Here is a 17189-nt window from a genome sequence, read left to right as displayed (position 1 = left end):
ACTACTGGATACCAATTTATTTCTTTTTTTTCCAAATTCAAAGCTGGGTTTTTTCCCCCCAGTCCCCAAGGGCTAAAAAAGCGTGTGTTAAATTTGCAGTATCAACTGCTGCTGGGAATTACCCTGGTCTTGATGCCTTTGCTTGGATGAATAGCGACGTCTGTATGGCGATTGCCCAAGGCGACAAGAGGGGAGAGGACTGCGGTGCTCCCAGCCCTGCTCACACAGGAGCCACACAGACTCCAGCCCAGGCCTGTCTACAGCTTCCCTGGCTGCTGTCTGCGACACTAATGGCATCGTACGAGCTCCAACATGGAGGATGGTCAAGTGGAGTCTGAGAATTGCCTTTGTGCTGCACCTGAGGCTGTGCTCTCAGGTTCGCCATCGTGGTCACAGATAGCAGATTGTGCCTTCAGGTTGCCTCAGGGCACCCCTCCAAGGCTGGTCTAGACTTACCCAAAGGGGTGGCTCGGAATGACATAGCCTGGAATCAGCCAGTATCTCTGTTCTGTAAACTCACAACTTTGACGGAAAGCAAGATAATTTTATGGTGAAAGGAAAAAGCAGGGAGGCAAGGGGATAGGGCCAGAGTGTGTTTGCAGCTTCTGGCCATCAAATTTCAATTCAATCCACATGACTGAGTTCTAGCTCCTGAGAAAGAGAGCTTTTGACGACATATTGACATAGCCACTACAGTGTTCCAAGTGGCAGTGCTATAATTATGTGGATTATATTTAATACTGCACTTGGAAATGAAGGTCTGAAACACCATGACTCTGTCTCTCCCTAAAAGCTGGCCAAAATATGTCCTAGGAACCATTACGGTAATACACAAAGTCGGTAGGAAAAAAGAGACGTCGGAACTCAAATCATTATGAAAGGAGATCATGTGGCTGGCAGCTCAGGTCTGCTGGGAGTTGAGCAGCGAGGATGAAAAATGAGTGTGAAAGGAACGGCAATTGATGTGCAGGAAAAATGGAAAGTAGTTTTTAAAAATACAGAATTAGCTAGTTTAAGGAAATAAGTCAATTGATAATATGCTACTTACTTTTGAACTCAGTTTCTTTTTGTAGCATGTCATGAGCTTCAGCCAGGCTGAGGCCTGTTTGTTGAACAAAGACCAAGCCCTGCAGATACTTCTAGACTTGCTTAATTCTACACATCCTGATTCCAGTGTGATCACCCATGTGTGCACAATTCAGCACACGCACAACTGGTTCTGGGAACTGGGCCACAGAGGTAAGCAGCCCCGTGTAGAAGACCAAGCGTACGTAGCCTGGAAAGATGTGGAACCAAAAGCTTTTAGAGAAGTAGAGAGAATGCGTTTCTTTGGAAAACAAATAATTGAGTATAAACCAGCATAATGACCAGAATCAAAGAGCTTGATCCTGCATTAGGCTGATGTGCCACAGTGCCATGTCCATAGTATTTCCCATAGGTGGTTTCAGAAGGGGCCAATCAGATCAGAGTTGAGGCTCAAAAGCTCAGATGTTGAGATACCTTAGCAGAGAGGAACAGGGAAAAAGGGGAGGGGAGGGGAAGGGAAGGGAAGGGAAGGGAAGGGAAGGGAAGGGAAGGGAAGGGAAGGGAAGGGAAGGGAAGGGAAGGGAAGGGAAGGGAAGGGAAGGGAAGGGAAGGGAAGGAAAAAGGAAATTGGAGTGTTTGGCAATGGTTTCTAAAGCAACAGAACCCTAAATAAATGGTCTGATTTTCCAGAGTGAAAAACATAAACTGAACAGCCCATGCAGCATTTTTGCCAACTGTCACTGGGGTGGCATTTCTGAAATCTGGTGGAATGACTCATCCCAAAACAACAACTGTTGCCAACAAGGTCTTTCCTCCAGGTCTAGTTATTTGAATGACAGAGCTGTAAAACCAAAATAAACAGAAAAATCAAAGGCAACTCCTTGTCTTGGGGTTCAACTCTGAAGTTTTCTGTGAAGACATCCACTCTCCAACACGCCTCCTCAACCCACTGACCAGGAATCCAGGTGATCCTCTGAGCCAAGGAAGGAACTGGCCCTGCTGTAGTGAACCTCTTGTTCATTAAAACAAATTCCTCCTTCTGCACCCAGTCACCACCTCTCACACCATGCATGTGTGCAGGATGCATCCTCCTGAGCCATTCTGCCCTCCACAGTAGGGACCTCGCGTGGCAGCAGACTTTGCCAGGGGAAGCATGACCTTGCCGAGAGGGAGCACAGTTCTCAAATGGTTTGGGACAGACACTCTTAAGTTCACTGGGAGCGGACCTGGCCCAAAGAGTACTGTACAGCCCCATCAGCACAGATAAGCATCCTTCTCTGGCTGGTACGAAACACAACCATTTCAAAGACGCTTTCTGAAGCAGTGTTGTTTTGCTGAATAATTTATGTCCCTGAGTCCTCGGAAAATGAGCAGCATACACTTCAGTGCTGCAACAGCTATTCAGTGAAGACAGTGCACATTGTGTTCAGCAAGCTCACTGCTTAAACACTGTTGCCATGACTATAAGAAAGTGATTATACTATTGTTTACAAGAGACTCTCTGTAAGTCATTACCACGGTAGCCAGAGTTTCGCCTCCAGTCAAAATTTTTGGGAGGAAAAAAATCTCCCAGGTATAATTAACTTTGTGATCAAGATAATTCCAGTGAAAGACTTTGAAAACCGAACACATCGTACAGTGAGGAATGAAAATAAGGAAGAGTCACAAGTGTCTCAGGACTGTTGACGCTCTGGTTTTCTGCCTGTTTCATTGGTAAATTCCACGGAGAAGAAAAGCCCTAACTAAATAACTGTTGTAACTCGTTTTCAAGGACAAAATAACATACAGGGCAAGCACCAATGCAAGAGTTCAAGTGTGATGAGTAACTCTCTAAAAGTTACCGCACACTGCGGTACTTTGTACACGATGAAAGGGAAAAAAGACTTAGAAGAAACGTTTGGGATTATGAAATATGGCTTTTCAGTGTCTTGGAATGAAATTGATACCTAGAGCACTTAGTTCTGAATCCTCTAGTGCATATGTCCAGTACATGACCTCTTTATCTGAATAGCGTGCCGATGATCAATAGTTTCCAAAACTAAGAAGTAACTCTGAAGCTGTCGGAAAGTCATCCTCACATTTCCTATGGACAGTTACAGACCACAGAACACAAAGCAAAGAGATGATTAATAGAGTGCTGGACTAGGAGCCAGGAAATCTGGGCTCTGTTCCCAGCTCTGCCACTGACCTGCTGTTTGACCTTGGGCGAGACACTTGACCTTTCTGTGCTTCTGTTCCTCCTTCCATTCTTTGTCTACCTTGTCTCTTGAGGCCCTAAGGTATGCAGGGAAGGCCATGGTTCTCACTAGGTGTTTGTGTAACACCTACTCTAGGGAGGTGCCTCCAGAGCTCTGTAATAAAGCCAGGGTACCACAGGGATGACTCTTGCACAACAGCATGTTTTGTTTCAAAACACAAGAGCCACGATGAACCTTCTTGGGGTTTCGTCTGCTAGTCCAGAACCTTATGGGGTCCTTCAGTTAGCTTCAGGCTCAGGCAGCAGGTAAATGGGTTTGCAAGATCTGCTTCCTCACTGTGTCAGAAGCACCTTCATGCTGATTTCTCATTGGTACTCATTTCTGTGCATCTTGATTCAGCTGGGTTTGCAAGAGCATCAGAATGATAACTGAGTGATACAGATAAAAATAGCTACAGGAGCCATTTCTTAACAAAAGGAATTTCTTCAGGAAAATTCCAATACCTGTATGTGAAGCCACAGGCACGAGGTATTCTCAAATTAAAACCCAAATACATTATAATTTTTCAGTGTGTTAGAATTTTGTGTAGTTTATTCAATTAAGAAATATTTCTGAGTCTTCTTCCCACCCCAATCCATAGACATGAACCTTCCTTCATTATTACAGTATAGTCATCTTGCTAGACGGGAGGCAACACATGTAGGACAAGGTGGTTCCCACCTGCTAGTGCTGGGGTGCAGCTGCAACCTTGACAGAAAGCTCCTGACTTGCATATATGGTCTCAGTTACAGTCCCACTTTGCTCCCAGTATGCTGGAGCATCAAGTATATGAAGTGCTTGGACACAGCCAACTTAATTGGGAGACTAATTTGAGCACAAACTGATGCAGGATCAAAAGCAAATAAAGCAAGAAAATATGAAGCATACATTTATGATCATGAATGAAAAGTTGGGAAATGTTTTTCTCTCCTAAAAAGAAGGGGCACTGCCACAACTTGCACTTTTATTGTGAATCTTGGCAACGCAGTGCCATAAAAATCAAGCTCTGGGAGACGTGTGATTATGTAAAAGTCTCATTTGGGTTTGTATTTCTAGTACTCATACCTATGGGTCAAAGGCTGAAAAGGTGATTTGAGTGCACCTCAAAGACTCAAAACACAGAAGTCAAATAAGAAGAATCCATCAACTCATATACATTGCCTGCAGCTTTGCCAAAGCAAACGTTCAAATATCCTGTCTTAGGCTCCATCAATAATGAATTTGGCTTTTAAGCCATAAAATTCACCATCAGATCTCAATGCACTTTACAAAGGTGATAAATAGTATTTTTCATAGAGGAAACTGAGGTTTATGGAGGTGAAATAACAGCAGTAACCTGCTGAATAGATCCTGGAGTCAGAGTAGAAACAGTGAGTTTTCAGTTTCCAGCGTGCTCACCTAAGAACTGTTGCTTGCGAGTTGCAGGTATTTTGTGCTAGGTATTGGTGTTGGCACTTCAGTACAATTATGGATTAATCACCTGCATCTAATAATACTTTGGAAGAACTTGACAAATGACAAATTCACAAGTTGGCTCTCAAGTGGCTATAGGAAGCTTTCCATGGGAAATCTGGGGCATAAATAGTTTATGCTTTCATCTAAAAAGAAAAAAAAAAGCTGTCTCTTAGTACTGTTAAGTTGAAAAAGTGATCCAAAACTCACTTGGCACCAACTCCTTTTCTGCAGCCAAGACCACTGCCTGTTTCCCTGCTCAAAGCTGTTCCAAATTGTAGCAGCATGATACGGGTAAGATCCTTTTCAGGTTTACAGCCACTGATTCAGATTTGTGGAAAACACAGCCCTGTCATGAATCCCATCAGCTTATCCTACAGAGGAACGCTAACATATGGACACCAGAGGGAGGCCAAAGGGCAAAGACCTTGTTCCTCTTGTTCTCTTCAGAGCAGCCAGGTGGCTAAAGCTCTTCCACGTACCATGTAGCTGATTGTGTGTTGCATAATCGTTTCTTTAATCACTTTCCTGAACTCCATAGAGGTGATGGTGTCAGGTTATTACTATGTAGAGTTCAGTCCTAAGTGGAGACCAGGGTCCTATGTGCTAGGCAGTGAGATGATACGACCTGAAGAGCTCACACACAGAAGGGAAATAGTGGCACAGCAGGGGACAGGTACAAGGTCACAGAGATGCTTGCTGTCAGGCTGGCACCTCTATGCCAGTGCTTTGTCAGCTGGAGCAGCTTACTAGCTCCCAGATCCTCCTACACCACATAGGAGGTGCAATACAAATGGACTAACGGAGATATTACCCTTCCCAAAGTTGTCAAAGGGACCAGGATGGAGCTCTTCTGTTCCAGAAATGAGACATAGGTGAAGTTTCAGTTTCATAAGCCAACAGACTCGATAAGACAGGCAGACTACAATTGGCCTCCAAAGATCCTTTTTTTTCTTTCTTTCCAAAGATTCTTTTCTTTCTTGGTAGAAAGGACCGTTGACAGCAGTTACGAAAAGGAAGAGAGGTATGTTATGGCCTTTCTTAACCTGCTGACTAATCTAGTTGATGGAGTTTTTTTGGTCACTGCAAGCTAACCGAACCTCACATACACCTTCTGCAGGCAATGTTCTTTGCGAGGGGAGAGGTAATAATAGTGAGATAAGTCAAAGTTTCAGCAAAGCAGCTTCTCTGACTCAGACGTACCTTTCTAACGTTCAGATTTCCCCACAGAGCAGCTAATATTTTTGCTGGAGTCACACTTCTCAGCACAGAAGAAACAGAAGCCGTATATCGCTCTCCTTTGTTGTGGTGCTACACGTAAGGGAGTCAATTTGAGTACTGCACGGGATGCGAGAGCTCCATCAGATGACATGCCGTAATAGTCAGGGAAGTTAGGAAGCCCATGGCTTGGCCTTGGAGAGCACGTCAAGTCCAGGCAGAAAAACTGTTCCTCTGCTCGCTACCTACAGAAACTTTGGTGGTGGAAAAAGTCTGTTAAACGGTTTCAAAATGGAGGACACTGTCATTAAATCTGTTCAAAGCTTAAAAGCTTCAAAGGAGGCAAGTGATTTGATTGAAGAGCTAGGGCTGAAAAGGCTCCTACACTAGCATATATTTAATAAATTAACTTGCTAAACTTCCACTAAATAGAGCCTTTATGAAGCTTCCACGGGGTCTTCTTGATTTTGGTTTGGAAAACATTTTCATAGCCAGGGAGAACAAAGATTTTAAATGGCGCCCATGTCCATCCTAACCAAATGGCTCCCAGCAGGTCAAAGGGACCATGACAGCAGATCGAAGTTTTCCACCACAAAGGGAATGCGACTTATTCATTTTACCTGACTTGGCTACATAAATTGTCTTGATCAGAACCCAGCTTCGCTCATGCAGAAGCACAAGGAGCAGACAGCAGTCCTTCACCTCACAAACAGAACATTTCATTGCTTTGACACCAAGCTTAGTCAAAATGTCCCACCCCAGCTTTGTAGAACAGTTTGTGCGTTAATCTACCTGTGCTCCCTACACCGTAATGTCGCTTCACCCCGCAGCTGGTCACCTTATACTGTTAGTTTCAAAGTGATTCCAAAAGTCACGTACATCCAGAATCAGAAAACGCAACTACTCCCGCAGGGTACCCTGGCAGCCAACTAGCAAATGAAGCAAAGAGCTTGGGAGATGGGCAAAGAGTAACCTTGGGCCACAGATACCAGAGCATAATCCTTCCTTTTAAAATATCCTTTGAGGATCTTTAATGTTAGCACAGAGGAGGCCAAACCTCAGCAAGCACAGTGCAGATCATAAAAAAAGTTATTGGGAATAAAAGTCGGGGCTTCCATGATCATTTAAAGCACCTCCTCATAAAATAACTGCCTAAATTGAGGTTTTACAAGCCAAACATGGCTCTTGGCACCAGTCACGCAACCCTGTCTTCCACTGAGGTCCTCAGGGAACTGGGACAAAACCATTTACTCTTCCAGATTTGTACTGCCCTTAATGAGAGTTTAGAGAAGCAGAAGGAATCAAACCATTCCCCTCTTCCTTGGCTACATCATCTTTATGGGACTGCTTTCCCTTTTCTTTTTCATCTGCTTGCAGACTACATCCAGGGAGCAGGCCACTTTCACAGTCATTCTTCTGAGTACAGAAAATAATAATATATTTAATTAATATTTTAAATTAATCCTCATAATGATGAATTCAGCACAACTTTGAGATGAGTGAAAGTAGAACACGTCACCTGTGGCTGATTACAAACATCACTTAACACGCTCAGAACCACCTGTGTGATGGTTGCAGTGAAAGAACCCGACCAGAATAATACAATAATGCCCATGAAACAGGGTTCCTGGCTTTCACAGAGCAAAATGAGCGGTGCTCAGCCTATGTCAGAAGAAGGAAAGAATGAATTGGCTGCCAGATTTTTGAAACTGCAGTGTGAAAACTTTGGTGTTACCAGTTCAATGCTTAAGCCACTAAGGAATGCCCTCCAGAGCTAACTGTTTATATATAACATAAATAATATAAACAGCTAAGTGCTGGAGGGCATATACATACATATAGATGTATGTATAAAAGAAAGACAGAATATTTTATCTGTTCCACTCGGCACCATGAAAAGTAACACTACCATATAAATAAACAAATGTCAGCTCTTGGGAAATGCAGGGAGGCAGAAAGTACAAAAGCTGTCCTAGCTGTGTCTCGAAGAATAAATTTCTCCTTCACGTGCACCCACATCCATTGGTCCAGCTAAAATTCTGGTCTCCACTCTCCAATTAGAAAATGCTGCTGCCAAAGGTACTTTCTCAAAAATCGAAATATCACTGTCAAATTAAGCCCAAACCAAACCCCAACAAAAACTCTCTCTTCTACCAGTTTTAAACTGTCCACTGGGAAAAGATAATTATCAAACAATTGTGTCAACAATGTCAGATCATCACTTTAAGCTCTTTGATATGTTTGAGTGAACGTTGTTTCAAATGTATCGAGTGTCAAATATTTACTTTTTAGTCCAACCGTGTAAACAACCCATCCAATGCCCCTAAACATGGCAGGTATGCTTGTAACGAGAGCAGTGGGACCTGCTATCGCTGGAAACAACCAGCTATTTTCAGGAGAGGAAGCATGAGGATGATCTTTGCACACAAAGAGCATTCTGATATTGTGTAAGAATTCTGATTCTCATACAAAGAGCCAGAAGTCCCCAAAGAGAGTTATGACTTCCTTTGCGCTTACCTGTGTGGATTTTTTTCTTTAACTGGTGGAGCTACAACCCCCCCGTGGAGTCAAAGATGTGTGTCCAGTCTCACATGCTCAGTGTGAGACTTGCACAAACACTCCTGTCTTGTGCCTCCCTGTGCCAGAGCTGTACCTGCCACAACGGAAGCTCAGAGCTGCACCTTGTTCCCCATGCACCTCAGATCTGTCGTTTCCTCTAAGCAAAAGTCTGGAATTAGAGGAATAACCATCGGTGCAAATAAAGCTTCTACTGGATGATTTCCTCTTGGGAAACAGCCCGTAGAGGATGAATTCTGCTGCCTTAGAGATGGTTCTCTTCCTCATCCATTCGTAATGCACAAGACAACAGGCTTAGTCTGCCTTGTAACTTCCTTTTTCAAGTACCCTTTGAAAAACTGGTAGAGCAAATTCCTCCTCCAGCTATGACTGGAGCGAAAGCAAGACCCCATTATTTCCTGGCTGTGCCTGCCCTCTGAAATTTCAAGAAGAGGAGCACAATGCTGTGCTACCTGGCGTATGATCCTCAGCCACTTGAATTCATCCCACTCAGACACTGTGTTGTTTGCTTTTCCCTTTTAGTATTTGCAACAATGTCCTAAGGAGTTGCCATCTTAGCCAGTCCTACCAGAGCAGCGAATGAGGAATGCCTGTGTCAAGCACAGAGTGGGAGGAAGAGCGATGTGCAGTGATACCATCACAACAATACTGCTTCATGAGCCAGCGTTTCTTCAGTGTCAAAACATGGTTCAGGGCCCCAGACGTCATGCTCAGTGAAGTCACGTACCTTGTCAGTAGGAGTACCGAACGCTAGCATGCAAAAACGAGGAGGACTTTGTCAGACCGTTCCCTTGTCAAAGACACATACGTGCAGAATTATCTGGGAGGTAATGCAACACGCAATGAGGAGCGAGGGCCCTGCACGGCATTCTCCAGCAAAGAGCAGGTTAAGAAATCGTTAGCAGTATTTCAGAAACAAGGACAACCTCTCTGCACTTAAAAGATGAAAATCTTTCAATATTTTCTTTGGAGTTGTTTCATCTAGCACATTCAAACAGCTGCCTCCAACTATTTCATAATAATAGTAACAACTAGTAAAAAAACTTGAAAACAAACAAAAAAAAACCCCACCACATGCCTGTTCCCTGATTTCAGAAAGTGTATTTTTCTGGGACATACATTATTAGGCATGAGCCTCTTTTTTTCCCATAAGACAAGTGCAAAGCATTTCATTAATACACACTGGAAAAATAAGATAATGGCTTTCTTGATTGTGACATGGAATGTGGAGAGATTTAATCTGAACACTCAGTCAGGTCGAAGTGCCTAAACTCCCCTTGGACACAATGTTATCGCATTAACGCCTACATCATCACCTTCGCAAACGATGCTGAGTACCACAGCCCCAAACGTCAATCCACGCACCGCGGCGAACTCCCAGATCAGAAGGGAGAAACAATCACAAGGGTCCCGTTTTAGCATATATCAGGGACTAAGAAAGATAGGTTTGATGTCTGGAGCAAAGGGAGCGATCTATTTTCAGCTGTTTGAATAGCAGCCATGGGCCTATCAGGACGCAATCACTCCTCTTAATATTTCGCATGTGTGCCGAGAGCTAAGAGTTGGAAGGCAGCACAGCACAGCACAGGATTCAAAAGAATGGTACAGGGACTGCTCCTAACAAAGTAGCAAGAGACAAAGCTTCACGTCCTTGACAGGTTCAGAGCCATTTCCAGCTGAAAAAGGTCAACATGCCATTTACAAAGTGGCACTGTCTGCAAAACTCTTGTAACTCTGCTCCATGATAAACACTGGGTGAGAATAACAAACCAACCCTTCCCAGCGAAGCTGGTGCTGGGAGCACCGGGCGTGAGATGCCCTCGGTCTGCCAGACATGCCTGTACGCTCCCGTGCAGCCCTGCTTCTGCAAGCGCCCGTCGGTCGCTGAGGTGCGCGGCTGAACGGGCCCTCGTTCCTCCGCGCCGTCCATTGCCTCGTGCATCGGTACCGGCAAAGTTCAAGGGGCACGGCAGCAAACTGCTGCCTCCAGTGAAAACAGCTGCCTGAAGCCCTGATGAATGCCATAAAACGGGGCAGCGGGGCAGTTGTGAAGGCGAGCTGTACTTTAATGCCCCTTTCACCCCGGCTTGGGGATGTGCTGACAGCGCTTGCCGGCGCCCCTCCTCAGGGACGCCTGCTGTCACCGCCTTGGCGCGAGGGTGGAGGCACACCATGAACACTTAGGCCTGCAACCTGGTTTACAGAAAAACCAAGCAGCCCCAAACCCCCTCTGAGGAGCACACGTCCCTCTGCTCCCCCGCTCTGGGCCTGGCAGACCTGCCCACCGCCCCTCACACGCTCGACGCCACCGCAGTGCCCAGCACCCGGTAGGGACCATCGCGAGGGGCGCGAGGCGCAGCGGGTCGGGCCGGGCGGCCATGGACACCCCTCAACACAGCCTTCGGCCGGGAACAGGCGCCGGCCTGGGCGCCGACCCCACCTTCGCGCCTCGCCCGAGGGACGGCTGCTGGGAGCGGGGGGAGGGGGGAATGGCGCCCTGAGGGGAGCGGGGGCTTCTCCTCACGGCCGCGCGTCCCGGCCCCTCCCCGCCGGCAGGGGGCGCTGTGACTCACCGCCAGGAGGGCCGAGGCGCGCTGCTCCCCCGCCGGCTGCTCCCCGTTGATGCCGCCGTTGCTGAGGAGGTGCTGGTGGTAGTCCGGGGGCGCGGCGGCGGCGGCGGCGGCGGGGGTGGCCGATCCGCCGGCGGCGGCCGCCTTGGGGTGCTTGCCGGCTTTGCGGGCGCCCTGCCCCTGCTGCACGAGTTGGAGGAGCTGCAAGGTGCTCTCCCGCTCGCGGTCGGAGCTCTCGGCGCGGCCCCGCTCGTAGCGCCCCTCGCAGCTGAGGTGGTGCTGGCGGCAGACGGCGATACGGGCCCGCAGCCGCTCGACGATGGCGCTGTGCACCCGGGGCGCCGCCGGGCCCCCCCCCAGCAGCCCGGCCCCCAGCCCCGCGGCCTGGGGGGGAGCCGTGTCGCCCATCGCTGGCTGCCGGTCCTGGCCCTCCGGATGGGTCGGTCCTCACTGCCGCATGGAGCGGCGGGGGGGGGGGGGGGGGGGGTGGGGGAAGGCGGGGGCAGCGGCGAGAGCCCGAGCCCGGGGGCTGGCGGCGGGGCGGAGGGCGGTCAGCCCCGCGCCCCCAGCCCACCTCGACCCGGCCCCCGGGCGGTGACGGCCCCGCGGGGGGTTGACAGATCGGGGGTGGGACGGGGCGAGGGTGGGGGGGGGGGGCGCGTCCGGCGGCAGCTAGGGTTGTGCCAGCATCGGCCGGGCGGGAGGGGCGGGGGTCGGGGCCGGGCAGCCCCGCCGAGGGGCTCCGCGGGGCGGAAAGGGCGCCCGGAGAGAGGGGGACAGAGGGGGTCTCCGCCGAGGGAGGAGGGCGGAAAAAAAAAAAATAAAGCGAGCCGCTGCCTCCAAAATGAATCCCTGGACGAAGGAGATCTCCCTCGGGAATGAGTGAGACTTGGCAGGTTTATTGATTTTATTTTATTTCGGGGGAGCGGGGAGGTTATTCCTTGAAGTGGAAATTTATGCGAGGAAAGGCATCGCCGTGCTCGGTGGCACGGAGAAACCCCCAGGCGGACCAAAAAGCTCGTAGATTTGGTGGAGTGGGGTTTGTTGGGTTGTTTTTTTTCTAAAGTCTTTAGTAAATGTACAAATAAAGAGCCGGGGAAGGAGGAGGAGGAAGAGGCGGCTCAGGTTAGTTTAGTCTTTGTGCTTTCTCGTTTCTCTCGCCCGCTCTTTGCCGGCCACTCTTCGGTTTATTACCGTGTCCAACTGTCTGCCGCTAAATTGTAGTTCCTCTAAAAATAAGAGAGACGGATCCCCCGGTCCGGAACAATGTCAGTCAGTGGACTTCCAGACCACGCTTCGCCTTCAGTTAATCCAGCCACTGGCTAAAATCCGTATTGCTTTCAGTGCTTATTTCCCCCCTTAGTAATAAAGCAGCAAGCTACGCACCCAGGCAAAGAACTCCTCTCGCGTACTTTCCCTTATACTCCCAGATACGGAATAGTTTCAAGTACAGTTTCAAGAAAAGCACGGGGAAAAAAAAAAGAAAAAAGCCAGCCCCTCTTCAGACAGTAATTACAAACGGAGAGTTGCACTTACAAACTTCCAGCATTTTGCACCCAGAACAGTCCAGCCACTTTTCCTTTGTGTTTTTGTATATTCCATCCCCGACCCGCCGGGGTGGGTGGGTGCCGGTGGGTGATCGGCGCTGCCTCCGCCGCCGCCGCCGCCGCCGCCGCCGGGTGCCCGAGCTGCCCGCTGTCCCTCCGCGCGGCGCGGAGCGGGTCCGCGGTGCGGGGCTGCGCGGGGGCGGGGGGCGGGTGTCACCGATAGCCCAGGGAGGCCGGGGCGAGGCGCGGAGCCTCCCAGCGGCCGCGGAGGGGAGTCGGGCCGCCGCCGCCGCTCCCCGGGAGGTATTTGCATGGGAGGAAGCCAAGGAAATCCCTTTTCCCTCCTCGCTCTGTACCTGGTGCCGGGGCGCGGGCGGGCGGTGCGCAGCCCGAGCAGCCGCCGAGGAGCGCAGCCTCCCGCTCTCCCTCCTCCCCCGGCGGCGAGACCTTCAGGCGAGTACGAGGGAGTTCGCAGATAAATCACGGCGCTGCGCTTCTCTACCAGCTGGATTTCTCTGGAACAGGCTGTAGAAAAACAAGCAGTGCCTTCTAGGGCGCTCGCCTGCACGGGGCGAGTGCGCGACACGAGGTCAGGCTCGGGATGGGCGAGCTCCGGGCTCTGACATGAGCTTTTCGGGTGTCCGGGGCGAGTCACGTAGCGCCTGCACTTGGGTTCCTCCCCGGGAAAGCCGCAGCCTTGGTGCTTCTCTTGCCCGACTTCTCTCTTTGGAGCAGGGGTGGCCGATTGCGAGATCTGGCCCCTGGTACTGGCCTTGCTGCCGCTGGCAGCTGTCAGGTTCTGCGTGTTGCTGTAGGTGAGCTGTGAAGGAGGATGGGAGAAATAGGTGGGAGCCGGTCGGCTCTACTAAAGCGATAGGCTGTTGTGCTACCGTGCCTGTATTATCCATTTGGGAATAAAAATGGTCCCCAAGCATGTGGAGACACATCCCTGATGGAAAACCTTGAAGGTCTCCTGGGACTGTACAGCCCCAAGCATCATCTCATTTAGTTCTGCAGTGGGTCCAGTCAGAAAAAATACACAAATTTCTTCACAACATACTGGGAGTGTTAAGCTGAGGATGAGGAAGAACTAATGATAACCCTCTCAGGTGGTTTTATCCCCTTCCAAGGTCATGCACGCAAATACTTTGGATGCCAACGATGAAGTGACACATTCCTGGAAATTTCTCCAAAATACATAAAAGATATGTTACGCTGGACATACGGGAACTATGAAAGCTCCTGCTTTCATGACCCCCATGTCCTTCATGTTGCAACAAACATCCATGTGGGTTTCCAGGGTCTGGCTGTTTGAGCGCTGGCCAGAGTCTCCAGCACATCCAGACCCACGTTTGCCCCAGCAAAGACTTTGATTCTTCATTGCGGGACAAGGTCTGGTGAAGCCGCGTTTGTGGATGTGCTACCTTCGGAGGAAGGTGTTATTGCTACCAGGAGAAGGGGATTTTTTTTGTTTAACCTTGAACTGAGGAAGAGTGGGTTATTATTTGATACATAACAGTAGTATGCATCTGTTGAGGATAACGGGCTGGCGCAGTTGGAAAAAATATGAAATTTTAATGTTTGTACAAATGATAAGACAATGTTTCCTTAGCTTCAGGCCTCACAGGGCTTTTATTTGTTCCTTACAGCTCCGATGTCACTGCTGTGTTTAAGAGGGCCAGCCACAGAACGCAGGTGGAACAGTGCGTTTTGGCTTTTAACTTCAGACGTTGAGGATTCATTTTTTGCCAAGCAGCATCTCCCGTGTTTTGTGGTTTAACATCTCCCTGTCGGGGTGAGAAGACAGCTGGTTGCAGGGCTGCGCTGCAAATCCCGCCGCTCAATACACAGCAAATGCTGCCCCTGGTGTTTCAGAGAAGGAAATACCCTACATCCATCCCTCAGCTTTCCAAGTTTTGTCCAGAAGACCCTGGCCGATGTTACCAGCCCCTGGACACCGCTATCATTTTTGGTTTGGCGAGTTGTCAGTTTTCTTAAAAGCAAACGGTCCTTAACATGGTCATAACAGCACTCGTGATTCGTGTCGTAGGCATTGTGATAAACACACACACGATAAAACGTTAACATAACAGGTCCTGGATAATTAATTACTTTTTTTTTTTCCTTCTGTCTACATTAATTTGTGACCTTTTTACATGATATTGCAGTCTCACACGAGCTGTCACGCTTGGGCATTTTTTCTGTGCGAATTCGCTACTGCTGTCAAATCTGAGTTCCCTAAGCCGGCAGCCCCTTCCCGATCAGCATAGCACTTGTTTGTGCTCGGTTCACAGCCAGGAATTCTCACCACAGACGTCCCATTGTACTAATAACTTTCCAAAAATGGAACAAAAAGACTGTGCTGACCCTATGTCACTTAAAAACCCGAGTGCCTGCTTAAATCTAGATGCATACCTCGTTCATCTGTGTTTAGAAATCACGTATCAAATGACTTCAAAGTTATATTAACTCCACCGGAACGGCACATGCTTAATATCAATCCTGCGGAGGATTTTGTAAACTGGAGCTTTGGATTTTCAGCCATTTCCATTATTTGCTCTTCAGAGAGGGTTCTTAGCCATTTTGAATGACTACAGTTATACATACATGTATTTCCTGGGGTATTCCCAGCTAGGCAGGGTTGTGTACCATGCCACTCACATTCCGTGCCGCTCACTTGGTACGTCATTTAACTTGGGAGCAGGCTCTGATGGCACCTGAGTCAGTATTCCTGTCCTTAAATTTTGGGCACAAGGTGCATGCAATTACTGCTCTGTTTAAACTGTAAGAAAAAAAAAGCCATCTTGAATGTACTCCAGTTTTTTAATTAAGGATATAATCCCCAGAGCAATCTAAAGAAACTGTGTCTATATCTTATTTAATAAACAAGAGGGACAGAGGGGGAAACACCCAAACAACTCCATACCATCACTTATTACCTAAAGAAATACCAAAATTCACATAAACTGTTCAGGGAAGTGGAGCCAATGAGGGGGTTATTATCAAATTTTTTTTTCAATACCATTTCACATACATATTTCTCATATTATTCCTTGGCTGGTAGATCATACTTCCTTACATTCTTTTGTCTCACCTCTAAATTCAGATTAGGAATTGGTATTTCTTATTTCTGAAAGCAGAATCAAAAAGTCGACTTCATACAGTCTATTTCGTGTATGCTAGATATTTCTCTTGGAGTGGCATTGTATTTACATGTGTTTGTCTAACACACCCACTCTGTTTATCCAGACAGACTTAAAGAAGGATAAAACTACAAGTCTTTATTTATCCAAACAGAAGTAAACTAGAAAAGTTAGGCATGGGAATTGCCTGTAATTGCCTGCTGAACTGCTAGAAATAGCTTCGTTTTGGAAACAGGAGAAGCCTTCACTGTTGAAAAAAATGACAGTAACAGCTATCTACTATTAGCAAAGTTCACCATCCCATTTGATCCACAAATTACTTTCTTTCCAAAAACCGAGGAACACAGGGAGAAAAATCACTTCTTTTTGTACTTCGCTGCAAAAACTGGACATAGAATATAGACCGAGAAGGGCCTTCTTTCCCCAACATATAGTATGGCTGATCCTGTGCATAAACACCTCATGTGAACTTTGTCATTATCACAGTCTCCAGTTACAGAACTCAAACTAGGGCAGATTATCGAAACATTACAGGAACTAAAGTAATTTCCAAGTATGATCATTAATCACCCACATGGAGTCTAATCACATACTGAGCTCCCTTCATTGTTCCATTAAGACAGGTACTTCATCTTAATTAGAGCTACTACTTCAAAAATTAACACTAAAGACAATTAAAAATGTCCTATCAGAACAAACATTCTCTCACCCCCTAACTCCACTCGAATTCTCTAATGTGGAAAAGGAAGTATGAAAGACTGGTCAGATTTCTGACTTCTCCCATCATTTGATATTTGCACAATTTTTTTCTGCTAGAAATATTCTTCCTGAGTATTTCTATATATAGAAAGGCTCAGGGGGAAAGAGTCCTCTTTGTACTTCACGCTGTACAAGTACTGGCGTTTACAGCCTGTCCTGGAAAATTTGATCTAAATTTTTACATATACGGCTCTTCTAAACAATCTTTTCATTTCCTGCGGTGAAGACAAATGTAAACATGATGTAAGGATACTTCACATTCTCTGTCTCATAGAAACTCTTCAGGTAAAACAACAGCCACAAAAATATTATCACTTCCTCTAATCTCAGTGAGGGGAACATCAAAGTTTAAGAGAGACTTTACACACACAAACACTGCGTCAGGCCGTGCCAAGCCAGATCAAATACCCGTTTCCTACTGACACAGAAACCAGTGATGTCAATTCCAGGCATTTTCTCAGTCCAACTGGTGATGCCACAGACAAGACTAATAAACCTATGGAGGCACTTTCTTCCAAGAAACTCCAATAGAATACTGTTGTATCCCTGTTAGAGACAGAAAAATGTAAGATCTGGAAATAAATGCCTGCAGGAACAAGAAAGAAGTAGATAGCTCACACTTTTTAGGTGAACTAAGAGAGACATGAGAGACACGATCTA

The 17189-nt window shown here is 47.4% G+C and overlaps 1 protein-coding gene across 1 annotated transcript in view; it reads right to left on the bottom strand.

The window, feature by feature from the left end:
* Nucleotides 1–11488, bottom strand: part of MAML2 (mastermind like transcriptional coactivator 2) — a 219361-nt gene extending 207873 nt beyond the window's left edge. The window contains exon 1 of the mRNA XM_086613922.1: nucleotides 11084–11488. Coding sequence (XP_086470048.1) covers nucleotides 11084–11488 — 405 coding nt within the window. The remainder of the gene's footprint in view (nucleotides 1–11083) is intronic.
* Between the last annotated feature and the right edge of the window lie 5701 nt (nucleotides 11489–17189).

Source organism: Tauraco erythrolophus, chromosome 1 (assembly GCF_009769465.1).
Source record: "Tauraco erythrolophus isolate bTauEry1 chromosome 1, bTauEry1.pri, whole genome shotgun sequence".
In the NCBI taxonomy this organism is placed as follows: Eukaryota; Metazoa; Chordata; class Aves; order Musophagiformes; family Musophagidae; genus Tauraco; species Tauraco erythrolophus.
The sequence above is the reverse complement of the archived record's forward strand: the minus strand, read 5'-3'. Positions and strand labels throughout refer to the sequence as shown.